The 18,577-nt window shown below is 37.2% G+C and overlaps 1 protein-coding gene across 9 annotated transcripts in view; it reads left to right on the plus strand.

Annotated features, from left to right (window-relative positions):
- ARHGEF7 (Rho guanine nucleotide exchange factor 7) overlaps positions 1-18,577 on the plus strand; it is a 117,991-nt gene that overhangs the window by 70,006 nt on the left and 29,408 nt on the right. For all 9 annotated transcript variants that reach the window (XM_086880184.1, XM_086880185.1, XM_086880189.1 and 6 more), the window contains 4 exons: positions 5,478-5,600; positions 15,032-15,170; positions 16,037-16,096; positions 17,408-17,554. In XM_086880184.1, the coding sequence (XP_086736310.1) occupies positions 5,478-5,600; positions 15,032-15,170; positions 16,037-16,096; positions 17,408-17,554 (469 nt within the window). The remainder of the gene's footprint in view (positions 1-5,477; positions 5,601-15,031; positions 15,171-16,036; positions 16,097-17,407; positions 17,555-18,577) is intronic.

An 18,577-nucleotide genomic window follows, 5' to 3' on the forward strand; every position in this document is an offset into this window, starting at 1 on the left:
ATGGAGCACAGTAGGAGGAGCATGAGGACACTAGTCCTGCTTCCATAATTTAGGCTGAAGTGGTAACTTGGTATTTTTCAGCTTGCTGCCTCAGCACTGGGGCATGTAAAAAAGAAAGTGACCATGTTCCCTTTGGATTGTCCTAACAATTTTCTGAAACTCCACTGAAAGTGTAGTTTACATTCCTAACCTCAGTTGTGTCATTTCCCTTGCCTATATTCTAGTTTTGTCTGACCACATAGTGAGCTAAGGCAACTTCCTAATCCAAATTTTCTTAGTTTCTGCCAAGTTAGTAACTTGAATTGCCTGAGGGCTTAATAAATTTCAGTTTGCTGTGAGAACAAATTAATGTCCTGTATGGAGAAGAAAATATCTCTTTTGGCAGCAGTGAGCTTTGGATCACCTCAGTGTGTCTTGTCTTTGACCTCTCCCTCCTCTCCCCTGAGCAGCTCTGTGTGAAGCAGCAGCCTTGTCATGACAGGATAAGCTACATCTCCAGTAGGCAGTAACATATGCCTGGTTCTGTTGCTGACTTCAGATCCCACGCCCTCCAGCCACCTGCCTTCTGTCCCTCTCTCCTGCCTCTAGATAACGTCGACCAGAGAGAGGGGAAGGGAGGATGGTGCGTAGTTCAAATAGCAATTTAGCAGTGTCATGGAAACATTCTCCAAATGGTCTGTCTGTCATGCTGTGAGAAAGAAGGATAGTCATTCTGGCAAGTTTGACACCACACTCAAATGTTTCCTTTTGTTTCTTGTCACTGCTCTTTGTTGTTTCATTTGCTTGTTACCATGATTTAGTTTTTTTGTATCAGAAGTAGGGAAATTAAATACTTTGCATGGAACAGACTGTCATCTTTTAATTTTCTTTAAGGTGGTCTTAAAAATGAGAGGAAAGACTTTATACCTTCAAACAAATATTAATGCAAACTTCATTTTAACTTGCAGTGTAGGTTAATGTGATATAATAATAATAATATCAAGCTCGGAAACTTTCATTAATAACTCTGCTTGGCTTAAACTCTTTTAAAGCACCTTTTCATAATGTCCTTTATTTCTTCTTCCTGCTAAATGAAATGTTGCTGTATTATAAACTACGAACTAGTAGGTGGTTAGAGAAAGTGATGCCCTAGAGTTACTGGAGCATTACTGCAAACATTTTGTCTTATTTTCATTTCATAAATATGCTTATCATGCCGAATTGTATTTTCAGTTTAATTTTCATCATAGCACATTAACTTGAGCATACAGCATCCTCTTATTTGAAATCTAATCCACTAATCCATCGTGATTCCCATCATGTAGAAGAATGCTTGTTCTGCTGCCTTTTTTTTTTTTTTGTCACTTTGCCATGTTTTTTTGGCTGGTGAACCTGTTCTGTAAACTCAGACTAGCTCCTGGGCTGAAAATAGATTTATCATTTTATTTTGTTTTTGGCAGAGAGCTTATAGTTCCATCATTGAGGCACTTCATATTGTAACATCTAGTGCAGTGTTTTAGTCTAACTTGACATGTCAGAATGACCAAATGCTGCCAACCTACCTTGCTTGACAAATTCCAAAATTTTCTTGGCCATGAGAGTTAAGTGTTTTTTGAATTTTACACCCACCTTAAGACAGTTTGTCATTTGAGTTTTCTCTTTAACAAATTCTGGTATGTACTTCAGTGACAGAAACTTCCCTATGCTTTCCTCTTTTTTTGCCTGTGCCACTTTGCCTTATTTAATCCTCATGGTGTTAAACTTTTGGTTGTGGGGTTTTTTCAGAACATAAAGTGCTGTAGTGGGTTCTTTGTGTGTTTTGGGGGAGATGGTTGTTTGGATATGGTTTGGGTTTAGTTGCGTGCCACCTTCCCACCCTGCCCATGGCCTTGAAGGTCATCTGGTTCATTTCTAAAGGTTTGTCCCCTTTAGACTTGTCCAGGTTGTGGTAATATCCACCTTTTTAACTTCTCCTCTTAATTTACCAAACGAAAGTGGTGCATGGAATAAATCTAACTAGCATTGAGTGAGACTCTTCCAGCTGATAGGCTTCAAAGGTGATTTTTTTTTTTGGCTGATCAGCTTCCAGTGCACTTGGTTCATGGTGGAAAAGAACTGTAAAAGACAAGGTTGGAGATGCTGTTGGAGTCTTCACAAGCAGATTTCTGACAGTGAAACATAGCAAGAGTGCCCCATGCTCTGCTCTTCCTTCTGATGACAAAAAATGGTCCAGTGCTCTAAGCCTCATTCCAGGTCTGTGGTCCAGTGCCAAGGATCAGTTCTGCAGTAGTTCACACAGCAGAAGAATCTCTGTGAACAAAGTCAGTGTCCTTCAGGTGATCTCTGCCTGATCTAAATGATCTCTAGTGGAAATAGATCGTGGTGGATAGCAGAGATCTAAATGATCTCTAGTGGAAATAGTGTAGCTCTGTGGGTATTTTTGTAGCAGGATGGTGAACCTGATTTGATCTCCTGCTCCAGAAAAGATTCTTCCATTGAATTCCATTCCATTCTACCTGGAAATAAAACTGTTAATCCATGCCTGTATTTCTCAGTAAGGAGAGGCACGTGACATACAGGCTGGCTGGTGACACCAGCCTACATGGACTGCTAGATCTGATCTCCTCTGTAGTCAATTGAAGTCTTTTATGCAGTACCTCAGGCTTACCTCCTTGCCCTGTAACAGCCATAGCTGGGGTTTATCCTCTCTTTCCCTCATGTCCCTGCTCTTGCAGTCACAGTAACTGTTGTCTTGTTCTGTGTTTAAGTCAAGTGGATATTTCATGTTTGGGGATGATCCTGAGGTGAAATGGCATTTTAAAAAAACCCAAGCAAAAAAAAAAAAAAAAAAAAAAAAAAAAATAGAGGGGAGAGGCCAGAGTGTGAAGAGGAGACTATTTAAATCTAGTCCAAAACTCCTTAGTATTTCAGGTTTGGTTTGGGAGTGCCGATACAAATAAAGTCTGTGAAGTCCCAGTATCATCCTTTACTTTTTGTTATCATGAGTATCAGCAGAAATGAGGCTATGGATATTAAGGGAATTTGAACTCTGTGCCTTTAGATATCCTGAAACATACATAGTAACTGATGTCTGAGAGCTAAGACAATTAGACAATTAGTGAGAGGTATGGTAATGAAGAGGGTGAAAATCAGTCTGAAGGATTGTGAATAAGTTCAGGAGTGTCTCAATTTGTGCAAACAGTAGCTCAGAAAGTTAAAGTGGCACCTTATTTCAGTAACCTTGTTAAATGTGAAGCCAGAGGAGATAATGTTTAGTTTCTTCATAAACTGCACCCTTTGGAGTTCAATTACACTTAGTTTTTATTTCTTTCTTCAAGTTACCATACACTGAGTGCTCGTTGGAAGTCTGGAGAAACAGAGCTGATAGCTGTTGGATGCAATCGCAACAAGCAGACGACATTAGGTAGTTTAGACGTAGTCACATGGTGATTCCTCTAGCATGTGTACAACAGCAGAGGCTTTGTTATGGTTCTTTTACATTTGCAAATAGAATTGAAACATGTATCCTTTTTTTAACTGAAAAAACAGCCTTTTTTAAATGGAAGTTGGTACAACTTAAATATATGTTAATATACATATATATGTATTATATATATATACACATATATATGTTAAATATATGCTCTTTATGGAGCATATTAATTCATAAAAGGTTTATATGATGTAGTGATAGGCATTGTTGTTTTTTTTAGCAGGTAAAATAGTTTTACATATATATAAATATAGTAGAGCATTTGCAACTAAAATGCATGGATTAGAAAAGTCAAAGGGGATGAGTTACCACCCCCTTACAAAGTCTACTAATTATCTTAATTCAACAAAGAATGTGCAGTATAAAGTGGCAATGCATGTGCAACGTGTGAAGGAGAATAATGTCAGTCTTTGATTTTTCTAAAAGAACAGCAGACTGAGAAGACACAGATGTCTGCTTGGTGCAAACAGCCATAATTCACCCTCCACCCCCATCACTACAGTATGAAATGGGGAATTTAACCATTTTTAGCAACTGTTTATTGGAGCCTCTTGCTATTTAATACTGAGTTATATGCCTTGAATATGTCTTCATAGTTTGAGACTTTGGCTGCATCTATTACTCGAAGAATGTATTATTAGCTCTTGCTGGATTTATTAAAGGGGGCCAGCTGCTTGGCAGGAAATGCTGCTTGGCAAGGCTGTAAGAATAGCATTCCCTCAGTATGCTGGGGAATGCCCTTGGTTTTCCCCTAAACACCTGCAAAAGCAGCCACTCTATTAACTTCAGAATTTATTAAACTTTTTAAAAATAAGAGGCAGACTTAAAATATGAGCCCTAACCTTTGATATAAGGAGTGTTGATACTGTGACCTGAGTGTGTCTGGCATGACGTGTTAGCTGGGGATTCAGCTGTTGTTTTCTGGGTGTCTGTAACGAGCATTGCTCTCAAATCAGGGTGTGCATTTCCTCGTGTTTGGAACACCTTTACCTCTACAGTCAACCTTTATTTTGGGTAGTCTTCCCATTCTGTTCAGAGGGACTGAACAGCTTAACAGGAGACAGACTTACTGTTTTGGAATTTGGGGGAGAGTTTCTTGGGATGAACTTTGAATTTTGACTGCTATGAGCAAACTTAAGGACTGAGACAAAATTATTGTGTTTCAGCAGAATGGGAACATCCCTGCCTGCAGGAGTGGTTGTCCTGGAAAGCTGAATGTTTTTTTTTCTAATGAAGTTCATTGGAGCATCTCTCATGTTTTTCTGAAGGGGATATGCTGATTACTGATGTTTAGGAACTTAGTATACATGTCTGGGACAACTACAGAAAATACTGACATTTAAAAAAAAAAAAAATTATTCAGGAAAAAAAAAATTCTTCCAGAAAGAATTGTTGGAACTAGTCTTAGAATGAAGCTCTTTGAGTGTGCCAACAATGTGTGCATTCAGTACTCAGTGAGGACTCATTTAGCTTTACAGTTGGTGTGAAGAGTTAAGTACTGATTTTAAGAGTAATTAAAAAGATTAACAACAGTAAAATCCACTGCCATGTCTTGAAAAGAAGCAAAAATTAAGCACATTTGTTAGGCAATGCAGCCTTTATGGAAAGAGAGCAAGTGCATGGAGAAATTGAAGCATTTCATCTTGCACATGTTTTACAGTGGTTTAGACAAGGTGTCACGAATAAGTTTGTAATCTAGGACTGATGAAAGCTAGTGGCTCGTCTTCTGTTTATCCTCAGTGTGGGTTACACAATTAGCCTTCTGCTGAAGAGGCTTAGTCCTTCAAGTGGGAGCTGTTGTGTAGAAAAGGAGAGTTTTATCCCTTCTGTTGCCCTTCCATTATTGCACAAATGCAAACCATGGTCCCCTACCAGCCACCGTGAAGAAAATTAACTCTACCCCAGTCAAACCCAGCACACAATATACACTGCTTTTCTGGGCTTTAATTTATTTTTCTGTCTGATTTGTATTAGAGTATTTTCATCTTTATTACTCTGTTTTTAGGTTGCCTGAAGCTCAGCAGAGGGTTGGAGGATGTTTTCTAAATTTGATGCCACAGATGAAAAGCTTATACCTTACATACTGTGCCAACCACCCATCAGCAGTAAATGTTCTTACAGAACACAGGTATGTTAACTTCGTGGTCTTGCGAGCCTGATGTAAAAATGTAACATACACTTGAGTTGTAAAGCTGTGATATCTCTTTGGATGTGTTTGGTGTAGTAGAACTTGAGAAAAACAAATTACACATTTAAAAAAAAAAAAGACAAAATGCCCCATAAAACCAAGCTGGTTCATGTGATCTGGGCAGCTTGTCTGTCATTTTTGACAGTGTATTATGAACTATTTGAGAGAATATTTTCTTTGAAAGAACACATGCTGGACTCTGAACATGTAAACCAAACTTCACTGATTATAGTCTTTGTTTTAAAAATGTTGAGATCAAAACAAGTTTGTGAAATTATGGCAAAACTGGCATGACTTAGGCTGCTTAGACAGTTGGTGCAGTAACTGAGCCCTGTAAAAGCCTGTATATACTTAACTGCATAATGCAGTTATACTCTTGGCCTTTCTTTTGAGTGATATGAAAGAAGTGCGAGTTTTACAAAATTACTGTTTTCCGTAAGAAGTAGGATGCTTAGTTAACAGGATGTATGTTGCTCAGCTTTTGGACAGACCTTAAATCTGCATAGAAGATGCTCTATATCACCTTGAGGGAAAAGTCTTGAGGTGAGAATTTGATGAAACAAGTCAGCTTTCATTAGCTTTTGCTATATACTTGTATTCTGATGACCCTCCTGCTGAAGCAGCTGTTGGTTTGGGGCTATTTTTGCTTGCTTGTGTTGCAGGACAGAACCATAACTTCTTGGAGTTTAGCTATAGGACACATTCTAGCAGGATATATGTTCATTTTGCTTCACACACCCCTCTCCTTTTTGTCTTGTTGCATTGGATTAAAGATGTTTTGAGTACTCTTAACACTTGGGAAAGAAAAATGGTCACAATAGATTTTTCCCCTATAGTGTTAGCTTCTTTCAGGAACTCAGATTTTGTTTTAACAGCAATGTTGTGGCAAGTTTGTGAGCTTTATATATAATATTATGAAGACAAAAAACCTTCTAGTTAAAAAATACTCTGAAATTTCACTTATGTTATTAATACATGTAACTATATTCCAATCCCAGCTGGAAAAATCAAGCTGCAAATTTACAATACTATATAGGCAGAAAGAAAGTTTTTGTCATTAAAATTCAGCAAGTTAAAAATATTATTTAAACCTCCCTGATGAAATCCCTATATGTTTGCTTTCTTTCAAATGACCCTCTTCTTAGTACTATTTTCTATCAATGGTTTTTAATGCTCTTGGGCTTAGGAATTTTTTTTTGTTGGGTTGAGTCTTTATGCTCTTTTCATACAGAGGTCTGGGATTTAACCTGTAGATGGAAGATGGCATATGACAGCAAAGTGATCATCTACATTTCTTTAGATTCAGGGATATCTGTAAAGGATTATCTCAGAACTCAGAGAAATGGTGATAGAAATGTACAGAGGGAGAAAAGCTGTTTGTTCTGCAAATGGAGGAGAGAAGTATTTCTTCTCTTTCATGTTTCCATTTGTGTAAGATGTCCTAAAAAAAATTCAGCTTCAGGTCTCTAAAGTCAGCTTGACATCAAATCCTGGTGGAGACAATATAAGTATCTTAGAGGAGTTAGGTAATTTGGTTGTGGAAGTTTGTCCTTATGAGATAGCTCAAGAGAAGAGGAGATAGACAGTTTTCTGTTTAATGCTATTGTGTTAGTAGGCATGAGTCAACAGAATTGCATCCTGTTCTTTCTAACCACTCCAATTTTGTTATTGTAGTATCTTAATTTTTGTTGTTCAACATTGCTATAGGTAGCAAGTGGCCTGATTAAATATTCTGCTTGAGACAGCTGCCATGAGAAATCAGAAGGTGGCTTTAAGCAGTTCTGAATCTCTTCCTCAGAACGCAGAAAAACTTCTAATTACGTTGTTTCAAAGAAGAGGGAAAGAGAGAAATAATAAACTGGTTGGAGGCATGAAGAAATGTAAAATACTCAGAACTGACTCTTTGTTTAGCTGAAATTATTTTAGTGTGTAAAAAATCCCCTATAAACCTTAATCTAAAATTTGCCATGAGGTTTGAGGATAGCCATGATTGTACTAATGGTGAAATAATTACACTGCAGTTTATACTGGGTTAAAATACCAAGGTTTAAGGTTTTTGAGGAAAGACATTAGTTGGTTGTTTTGTCATCGTAATTTTAGAAGAGGGTCCAAACCCATATGTTTTAATACTACCAAATATAGGGCAAAGAAATAAGTGTAAGTGGAATACTTGGACTTTATATCATGTTTTTAGCATCTGTGCTATTCAGTAGCATTTTAGAGAAGAAAAGGGAACTGTCTGGAGCAGTCTGATTTGGAACATAAATTCTTACTCTCCAAAAAAAGTTATTTCTTGCCATGAGCTTTGTGCAATTTGTATACTGAACACATATGCAATAACTGTACCTCTGAAAGCCTATTTATGAAAAAAGAAAACCTAGCAAATGTCAAATTCTTATATCACAAAATTAATATTTTCTACTCAGTTTATTAGGCTGTTTGTTTCTCTGGGAACCTGTATCAACAACAAAAAAAATCTCCTACATAATAGCTCTAGAGGAAGATTTTTTAAAATTTTATAAAAGATACTACTTCTATTTTTTTTAACTGTCACTGGCTAAAAATGCTTTAATGAAGTTGGCTGAAGCATTAACTGTATTCTTCAGAGTGATTGGATCACTTACATTAAAATTGTAAGCAGTTGTCTGGTTTGGTGGAGCATTACATGTGGGGGTTTTATATGTCAGCTGTCAAGGGTCCTCTTAAAACAGAGTTTTAAGACCTGTTAAGATGTTGTTGACACCTTGTAAAGGCTCTGTGTGTATTTATAGGTAAAACACGATATTAACCAGAATTACTGTGCATTTCTAGACAAAAAATTTTCTTGGAATAGTATTCTTGTGGAGTACATTCTAAATAAGTCAATCCTAGGGATGGGGTTGGAGATTTAAAAAGGGCATTCAATTGGAATGTGACTGTCTTTTTTTTTTTTCTTTTCAATCCCATCCAGTATGAATGCAAATCTGTTTCCACTTTGTCTTTTGTCATTTGTTTCTTGATCATATGCAGCAGCAACATGGGGGCTTTTATTCAACTAATGCAGAATAAGGGTTTGTGTGTGCATGTATGTTTATGTACGTGTATGTTCATGTCAATACACAGTCTGGGCTGAAGGGGGTCAATTGCGTTATTTAAAGAATAAGACATTGATCATGTTCAAATCTTCAAAGCTACAAACATCTTTCATTTCATTAAGTTAAATTATTAGTAGTCAGACAATTAAAAGACTATTAAAATAGTTGGAGACCTAAGTGTATGTGAACATGAAGACATGGGAGTAAAACTTAATGCAGCTCATACATGAGTTCAGGTTTCAGAGCGTGGTATTTCTGAAGATGTATTTGCCTCTGATAATCACAGCAACAACAAAATATTTCTATTAAGTTTGGGAACAGATTCTCTTCTTGGTTCCAGTTATGGCTTTGTAGATTTTACCCAGGTGTTAAAATTGGTATGCAACGTAATTTCTCCAATTTTATACAGTCTTGAAATTTGGTAAGTACATTTTGTCTCAGGAATCATTTTGGAGCTATTGCATGCTTTTTTCCCAGAGCTTAAATTCTTTCTGCTTAATGAATCAAGAATTTTGAAGGATTAAGTAATTTTTCTTCAGATCTGTCATTGTATCTTGTAATTGTGTCTTAATCTTGTAATTGTGTCTTAAGCCACTGCCTAGAGTTGAAGAGGTGGAGTTTGCTGGGTACGGTTGGGTGGTGCTCTGGCAGAGGCTCAGGGTTTTGCGTGATCCCTTCTCACAGTTCCTTTAGTGCCACTGTAGACAATCCCTATTTTATTTGCTTTATTCCACAGCAGTGCCAGCTTTTTGGCTCCATTGTATTAGGTTTGGTTCTACTATTTACAGGTTTGCTTGAAGATTCCAGTTCAGGTCTAAGGGTAGGTGTTCAAATATAAGGTATTATTTTAGTAGATAATTTTGCTGACTGGTGAGACCAGTACTGCCTTGAGGGTGTAGAGTTTAGTCAAAGTAGCACTGTTCCTGTGTGTGCTTCTGATCATAGACATATGCTTGCCTTCCAGTAAGAGGAGGAGCAGAATGAGCAACCGAAGGCGTGAAAGAGTGAATTTCCTGCAGATTAAAAAACCCAGTTGGATACAAAGTACAGAAGTGGGTAATTGCAGCAGGATAAGGAATGCCAGGAACATGAAATGTTACCTAGCTGAGAAAGATCACAAGCAACAAAGTTCAGTGCAACAAGAAAGTCTAGCAAGAAAAAAAAAAAAAGAGCAGGCAGAAGCTAGGACTGAGACTTCCTATGGACTATATCCAAAAATGGCAAGAGAAAAGGTATTTGAGTATGGGATTTACTGAAGTTTGGATAACATAATTTAAAACACCAAATGTAACAGGCCCCACTGATCAGTGGACAAAAAATTCTTTTGAGGAAAGATGGACAGACCCAATGTAACCAGCATCAGGTATGTAACTTCGGAGGGGTAGAGTGTGGTGTTAAACTTCTTTACTTTGTTTAAACAGCAGTATGTTTAAAACAGAAGAAAAATCTTACCAGAAAAAAATTTAATTTGATGAAAAGACAAGTTGAAAGTTGAAGTTGAAAGTTACTAACACACACCTGCTTTTTTCATTTTGCAAAGTGGCAAATATCAAGCCAGTTCTCAGCAGCAAGAAAACTGTTCAAAAATCTTTACTTGTTGAAACGTTAATTTTGCTAGATTCTTCTGTTCTCTTAGATAACATGTCCCAAACATATTCTGCACTTGCATCACAGACCTAGCAGTCTGGATAAAATTTGTGGAGCTGGAACATCACAATTACTCCGAGTAACTGGAGCATGGAATACAGATCAGATTGAGTCAGAAAACTCTTTGTGCCTCCCCCACTTTGGTGGATCCCTGAGCCTGCAAGTGTGCAGGCTGATGTCATACAGCGAGCAGCAGTCCCCGGGAGAGGAGCTTGACTGGGAAGTTTAGCCCTAGGAAATTCAGAGCTGCAGTTGAGGGGTTGCTGAGCTAAGCTGTGTCACGACGCTCTCAAAATGCGGTGCCTGTGTGCAGTCCTCAGACCCCTCAGCAGTGATAGCTCGTGCTCCATCTATTACAAACAGAGACCTCCTTCAGAAGCGTAAGTTGTGATTTTAAATGTGTACATTTTTAGTTCCTGGATCTGCTTTACTCAAGGTTCAATGGCTTTATTTTTTTTCCTTCTATTACTTGTAGGCACATCTGAACTTTGTTTTCTTCCCCCTTCCAATGTGATTTGCAGCTTTTGAGGCAGCTGTTCTAAGAAAGATTTGAATTAATTAGTAGGGCTTAAAGACACTTTTCATGGTGACCTTTAAAATATCTCAAGCTGTGAACCAACTCTAGTCTGGAGTGGGGAAAATTCTTCAGCTTGAGATTTCAGAATAAATGAAGCACAGCACTTTTGTGTGCTTCTCTACATTTTATTGTATAAAGGGATGCAAGTAGGGAATTAGAGTCTCATCTGCCTCTTTCTGAAAAGCTACTTGCTTAGGCAGTTGTGACTGAGTTGATGATTTCACTGTTCAAAAGATTTTTCCTGTTCAGCTAAATGATAGCTTTTTATTAAAACATACTCTTAGCTGTGGGCTGGAGCTTCATTTAGCATTTACTGCCTAGGAGACTGTGGTACTTGCAGGCATCAATTGAAAGTGTGACATGAAAGAGCCATTGTCTTTGGCAAAGCAGCTGACACAGACTTTTTATGTTGCAAATAATTAAAAAATGGTTGTGAGCTGTCATGTTCGAACAGTATTTTAACCCACTCATGTTTTCGAAAGTAAAAGTAAACCCTTCCATTATGTCCTGTACTCTATTTGTCTTTTGTTACTAAATAGAAGATACTCACTTTGAACTCTAAGTAACATCCACATTTTGATGGATATTTTATGTCCACCAAGCTGCAGAGGTGCCAGGTTGGTATAGCATGAATAGAATGCTACGGTGATCTGCATGATGGAACTCCTGAGACAAAATTTTGGGTACTGTTGTATTAAAGGAGTGTGTGCCTGTGTTCAGACTGGAGTTTGAACAAGCAGGCATGTCAAAACTTGTCAGAGGGAAGCGTAGAAGTGTATGAAAGAAAACATTGTCCTCTTGGGACTGTTGGGAGGAAAACTACGTCATTCAGTTTTAATTACACCTATTAACACTGCTCCCTGTTAAAGGCTTCCTGATGATGCCATTGCTAAGCCTGTTTTTCAGGACTTTGTGTACATTTCAAGTGAGCTGAGGTTTAAACTTGCTCCATGGATTCCTATACTGCGATTAAGTAAAAAAATGTCATGATCCAACACCAAGTGTCACTTGAGCAGAGAATGGGATAACCACAGATTGTTTAGTTAAAGGGAATGCAGAGTAGGCAGTGAAAGCAAGATAACACCAGGTTTTTATTTCAGGTTTCCAAGAAGTCAATTTTAATTCAAGCTATTTTCCCCTGTTTTTTCACACATCTCTTTCATAATGCTCAAGTTAAAGAAATGGAGAAACGATAATGAAAATTAAAATTGTGAATATGGGTGAAATGGTAAACAAAGTTTCTCCTATGCTAAAAGCATTAAAATAAAAGAAAACGGGAAGGAGGAAGTGCAAGCATTGTCTTGAGTGGATAGCTCAGCAAATACTATTTGTATAATTGCCCCTTAGCAGTCTAAGAGCAAAAATGAGGACTATTAATAGCAGTGTTAAATTGAGTGGACTGTGGAGTTTGAGATTGGCACATCCAATGTGGAAAACGCAGCTTTGTAGAGGAGAAAGAGAATCTGTGTAATACACTTATGGATTGTGCTGCCTGAAATGGGGAAGAGTAGTAGATATTGTAAAAGGGCAGGGGTGGTAGAACGAGGCAGCAGGGCCTGTGTCTGACTGAAGCAAACAAAATGCAAAGAATTAATTTAAGCAGCTATTTCCTCTTGGTTCTTGTATGAAATGTCTTTAACGTTAAGAAGATGAGATATCAGATACTGTGTGGCTTTATGTTAATGCCAAGGCTTTATGATGCTGAAATGGGTGGGGGTGATTACAGGTGCAAAGAATGGATAAAACAGAAAAGCAATGACTTGCACTTGGTCAGTGTCATATACCTAGGGAATTGAAATTTAAACCAGTGACTGCATTCTGGCAGAAGGGCTTTCCCAGGTGAACTTTGGTAAAGCTTCCTGTGTAAACTGGGTGTCACACTGTCATTACTGGAAACAATTTATTTCCTCTTAACTGAATCAGGAGGAGAGGAAGCGACACCACACTGTAGCTACATGCCCGGTGTTCAGTGAATTAACCTGAATACTTGACCTCGAAGTGTCTGGTAACACCATAAACCCAAGACACAGTTACAAGTCAAAATCTTTAGTCTTGTTTAGGGTGCCATTTGAGTCAGCTGTCAGGTTCTGAAGTGGTGTGATTTGATGCTGAACAAGGGCTGTGATTAAGGAGGCTTTAGGCAAAGTAGGTCTTCAGCCTCTAGGTATTCAGTGCTGGTCAGCTTTACTTAGTTTTAAATTTAAGCTCAAAAAGTACTCGGCTTCAACTGTGTTGCATTATTATAACTCTTCATGTAAAGTATTGTAGAAAGTTTTTCAAGGTGTTTTAATTTTGTCTAAAACCTGTTTATGTCACAAGCTGATTTAGAAGGCCTGAAGCTGCTGATATATCCTGCTTAAGAGGGTTGCAAGGTCTTTCCCAAGTGTGCCCAGCCCTTCTCTTTGCATCTTTTAAATGCACAGCAGATGTTGAGAAATCCCCTCATCCTCTTTCTCCACTCTGTAGTTAAATGCAACTGAAATGGCACAAATGCTGAGGAGAGCCTGGGCCGCCTTAAAATGGGGACAGAAAGCTCTTGAAAGAGATGATATAAAATGATGATGGACCTGACAATTCAGAAACAGTGCTGGATATACATAAGCAAGGAGGCAGTGAAAGTAAATTCCAATTAACTAATCTGAAGACAAGTAAACTTGGAGTAAACTGTATGGAAAAGTACTTTGTTTTTTGTGAACTGGGGAAAACTTTGGTCTCTGTGAGGTGAATGATCCAGGTGGGATGGTGGGTAGAGCACTTACATTGGGATGAGAAGGTCGCAGTTCGGAGAAGTGTAGAATTGTTTAGACTGAAAAGACTTTTAAGATAGGATTTCGACTGTTAATCCAGCACTGCTAAGTCCACCACTAAACCATGCCCCTAAGCACCATGTTTGTGTTCTTGTTCTGTTATCATCTATTTGGACAAATGGCATTAATAAGCAATGTCACTTGTTCTGAAATGGAAAGGATTGTGTGTTTGTCTTGAATGCAGCAAGGCATTACAATTTTAATAAATTACTTTCTGTATTTCTTTTATTTAGATTTTTGCCTTTAGAATTCTGTGTTCTTTGGCAACCTGTACTTTATGAAGCTTGGCAATCAGCCCAGATGCTGCCATATCTTCCATTCTGAATGGAGAGGGCTCATTTTGTTCTTGGTAATTTAAACTCTTGAAAAGCTAGTCCTCCTCCACCATAGTCATCTAAAATCTCTGCATTATAAGCAGAAGATGTAGCTATTTTATGTCCTTGATAGCAAAAGGGGCTGAAATTCTGAGATCTGTTGTTTTAAGTCAGTTGCTGTAAAAGTTGAGGGGCTGGGCCAGTTCTGAATTATTCATATACCAAAAAATATCTGGAGAGGGGAAGTAGCAATTCATGATACATGGAGAGAATGGATTTCTTACAGTGGCTGTGCTGTGAAAAGAAGTGTGTTGTACAAGTCCACACTTAATGAAAGCCTAGCTCATTAGAGAATAGGCTGCACAGTGACTATTTCTACCATTTGTATGGATGCTGGTCATTTTTTTGCATTAACACCTTGAGTGTGATATGAAGTCATTAAACATGTAAGTGTGGGAATGAAAAAACTTCTGAAATGTTCTGTCTTCTCATTAGTGTCTGACACCATAAAAATACCTATTTTTTAATTATATATGAAGCATTTGACTCTTGCTTGTGTATTACTTGTGTAAACCACCTTTAACATCATATGCAATATGCAATTTTACTAGAAAAAAGAGCTGACTAATAAAATACAGCTTTATTCTGTAATTGTTGCTAGAATGTGCAACATTTAGGAGCTGTCTTTGAGCACTGGTTGTCTAGAACAGTAGATTTGATCTATTTGTATGTTTTTCCCTGGTTGGACCCCAAATCTGCACATGGCTTTGTTCCTGTATTTTATTTAATACACAAACTGGTCACAGCACTTAAGTTGTACTTGAATTAATTTTTTATTTGGCTTCCTGTTTTATTGGCATCTTTGTTGCAGGTGAAAGACTGAGTCATGAATCCAAATGTAATTTCTTTTGATAATTTAATCCTAATTTGCTTAAATATCTTGTGTATACAGTGAGGAACTGGGAGAATTCATGGAGATGAAAGGTGCAAACAGCCCTGGGATCCTTGTACTGACCACAGGCCTCAGCAAACCTTTTATGCGTCTGGATAAATACCCCACCTTACTCAAAGAGCTTGAAAGGCACATGGAGGTATATCTTATCAGCATTTATGTTCCAGCTTAATGATGATTTGACAACAATTATTTTAAAGGTACATGTCAAACATGATGGGACCCAAAATTGCATTTATTTGCTCTTCCATCAGCCTTCTAAACTACAGGCTGCAGTGGTTTATGTAAAAGTCAGTGCAGTAAAACTTCCTATAAAAGCAAAACATTTAAAGTAAAACTATCCAGAGAAGCTAATTATCATTCCTAGAACAGTCGTGCCAGGGTCTGTAGTTGACATTGAATGTGTCTACTGCACACTACTTAAGGTCACCTGTAGAAGGAGTGCTGCCTTTCACCTTAACATTTTGAACACTGGCAAAATAGTCCCATTGACTGCTAATGAACACTGTCCAAAAGTGATCTTGACAGGATGAGAAGGTGTTTGAGGACCTACTCTTTTCACCTTTGCATTTTATAGGTTAGATGTTTGGAGTGGGAAAAAAAAGAGAGAAATAGAAAGTGTGGGGGTCTTGTCACAGGTTGGGTTGTCAGCCAGTAACAGCAGAAGTGCTAGTTAGTTTGTAGGGAATCACCTTTGTCACAGAGCTCACCTGCTAAACAAAACCCTATAAATACTTTCCTCTAAGGATTTCAAAATCTATCCACTAGGTCTTGTAAAACTTCTTTGGCTCTAATTTAAGTATAACTAAGATTGTGCTAAGTAACTGCAGTTTTACAAGCAAGACCCACCAGTGTTTAATATAAGAAGGCCACGAAAAGACCAGATCAGTGTACAACTTCAATTTTGCAGAATTGTTTATTTGTCTTTAGTTAAGCCTCTGACACTTTTTAAAATTAATTTTGCTAGAACTGAATTTTTATGTATGTTTTCTCCATTGTTTTTAGGATTATCATCCGGATCGTCCAGATATTCAAAAATCCATGACTGCCTTCAAAAATCTTTCTGTAAGAGTGATAAAAAAATAGGTTATATATTTTAAGTATGTTTTCTAATTACATTTCCCTCTATTGCTTAAAAAAAGTGAAGCTTTTTCATAAATATGGAACTAAATATGTAATTAATAAATTTTTAAAAGCCTGGAAATCAATGCTGTATGTGGGCAGAGCTAAGGATGGTAATTTGCTGAGGAGTTGTAGTAAGTAGATTATTGGTGTAAGAGTTGTGCAAATTATTCTGCACCTCTTTGTCTGCCCTCTCATCATACTTTATCTCCCTTTCCACTAGTGCTTGCATGACTAGTGTCCTGAAGAAGGGCTTCTTTACAACTAATGAGTACATGTTCTGATTTTTTTTTTTCCTACATGCATTCCTTCTCAGGGAATGGTGTTGGATTTGAGAGAGGTTGAAGAGGAAAGTAGTGCTAGTGAAGTTCAGAAGATGTAAAGCTTCTAGTAATAATTGGAACAGGAAGCCTAATTTGAACAGATAAGCTGTCTGCTACCATCTTTACAAAAAAAAAAAAAGAAAGAAAAACTATGCCTCAATTGCAACATGCAATGATTAATGCAGTCCCAGTTACAATAAACTTAATGTGTTGTGCTTCCTGTTAGCAATGTGTGCTGATGATAACGTGGCATTTTAAAATTTTTTAAACCAGAAATTTCGTCTTATCAGTGTTCAGAAGAGGTTTGTCTATTACATCCTGTTGGGTGCTATACAAAGAAGAGGAAACAATTCTGTTGAGAAAAATTCAAATGAATAGGAGTAGAGCAGGTTGGAGTTACTTAATAAAAGTAATAATACAAGGTTATAAACACTCTTGGTTTTTTGCATGTCTCTTTTTACTGAAATATGTTCTGTTGAACACACAGAGAGTGTGCCCTTATCTCTGATACCTGGCTCTGATGTCCAAGAAAACATTGAACTTCATATAACACCATGAAAACAACTGTTAAAGTTAAATTTCTGACAGCGGTGTTACTCTTTGCTGTTGAGTATGTCCATTTTTGCTTAGTCATACCAGGATTTGAAATATAAAGGAGAAATTTGAGTAACAGAGCTATGACTGAATTTGGAAGGGTAATTGAAGTCAGTGTATTGAAAAAAACATAATATTTAGGTTAGTAAAAGTGGTTTATAAAAAATATTGGTAATAGTTATTGAAATGAAAGTGCTTCAAGTAAGGTGCTGTCTTCTGTGTACTACAAGCACAGCAGTAAATACAACTGTAGTGGTGTTTCTAAGGGTATTTTTATCCCTAACCCTTCCAGATAGGTAGAGTTTATAGAGATGATGTTTTTCCCCATGTTTGTTAGGCACAATGTCAAGAAGTAAGGAAACGGAAAGAACTTGAACTGCAAATACTGACAGAAGCCATTCGTTGTTGGGAGGGAGAGGATATCAAAACACTTGGCAATGTGATTTACATGTCTCAAGTCATGATTCAGTGTGCTGGAAGTGAGGTAATGTCCTTCTCATCTTTCCTGTCTTTCTTCCAATTTTGAATTAAATTCATTATGATCATTATATAACAGAAATAGAGTGCTTCAGAGATGGTAATCTAAGCTGGAGTCTTTCTCTGTTGATTTAAGGCATTTTTTTACAAAACCTGTAATAAAATTCCTTGAAGATGGATGGTCTCATCTCTAAAATTTACTGAAAAGTGACTGAATACAGTAGTTACAAACATTGTAAGATGATTTTGCAGAGCTTTTTTCGAAGGGCATAATTAAACAAGATTTTCCATGTGTTCTTATGTTACAAGATCATTGTGCATAGCAGTTATTACAACATGTTTTAAATAGCAAAAGGTTTAAAGTTGTATGTTGTAAGGTGTCTGAGACAAACTTTTTTTGGCTGTTATGGGCACATTGCTCGAGTAGCAAATTTTGAAATACAAGCTTGAGTACCAGATGATCTTTGAGCAATAGAATAAGACAATACATTAGAAAGTTAAAAGTGACAAAGTTGAGGGATTTTTTTCTTCTAACCAAGGAAGCAAATAAAATATAAAGAAAAACTAGTAAAACCAGAAATAATGTTAAAATAATCTTAAAAGCAAGTGCTAACAGAAAGGCACCTTTATACAGGTTATTGACATCTTTTTATTATGTGTTGCTCTCCTGAAAAATCAGTGAGGCTTTGAACCTGCTTTTGATTTGCAACCTCATTCAGTCCATTTCCTCTCTTAGAACAAAGAGGTCCATAAATATGAAGAAAAAGAAAAATGTTTATGCAATTGAATATTTAGAAGTTAGTCACTTGGTATCTTTCTCTCAGATATTTTGTTAGGTGGTAAAGTAAATAAATAAGATTCAGTAGAGCTGATAGTGCATCTTCTGCAGTCACGTCTCTTTTTGAAGCCAGCAAAACCGATCACCCTCCCCACTCTCATCATGAAGTAAAATGTCAAATGCAATAGACTTCTAGAAATTTCTGTTTAGCATTTCAGCTTTCTGGTGAGATACAGGACAGCTTCATTTGTG

This window comes from Cyanistes caeruleus, chromosome 3, assembly GCF_971803275.1.
Source record: "Cyanistes caeruleus chromosome 3, bCyaCae1.hap1.1, whole genome shotgun sequence".
NCBI classification, from domain to species: Eukaryota; Metazoa; Chordata; class Aves; order Passeriformes; family Paridae; genus Cyanistes; species Cyanistes caeruleus.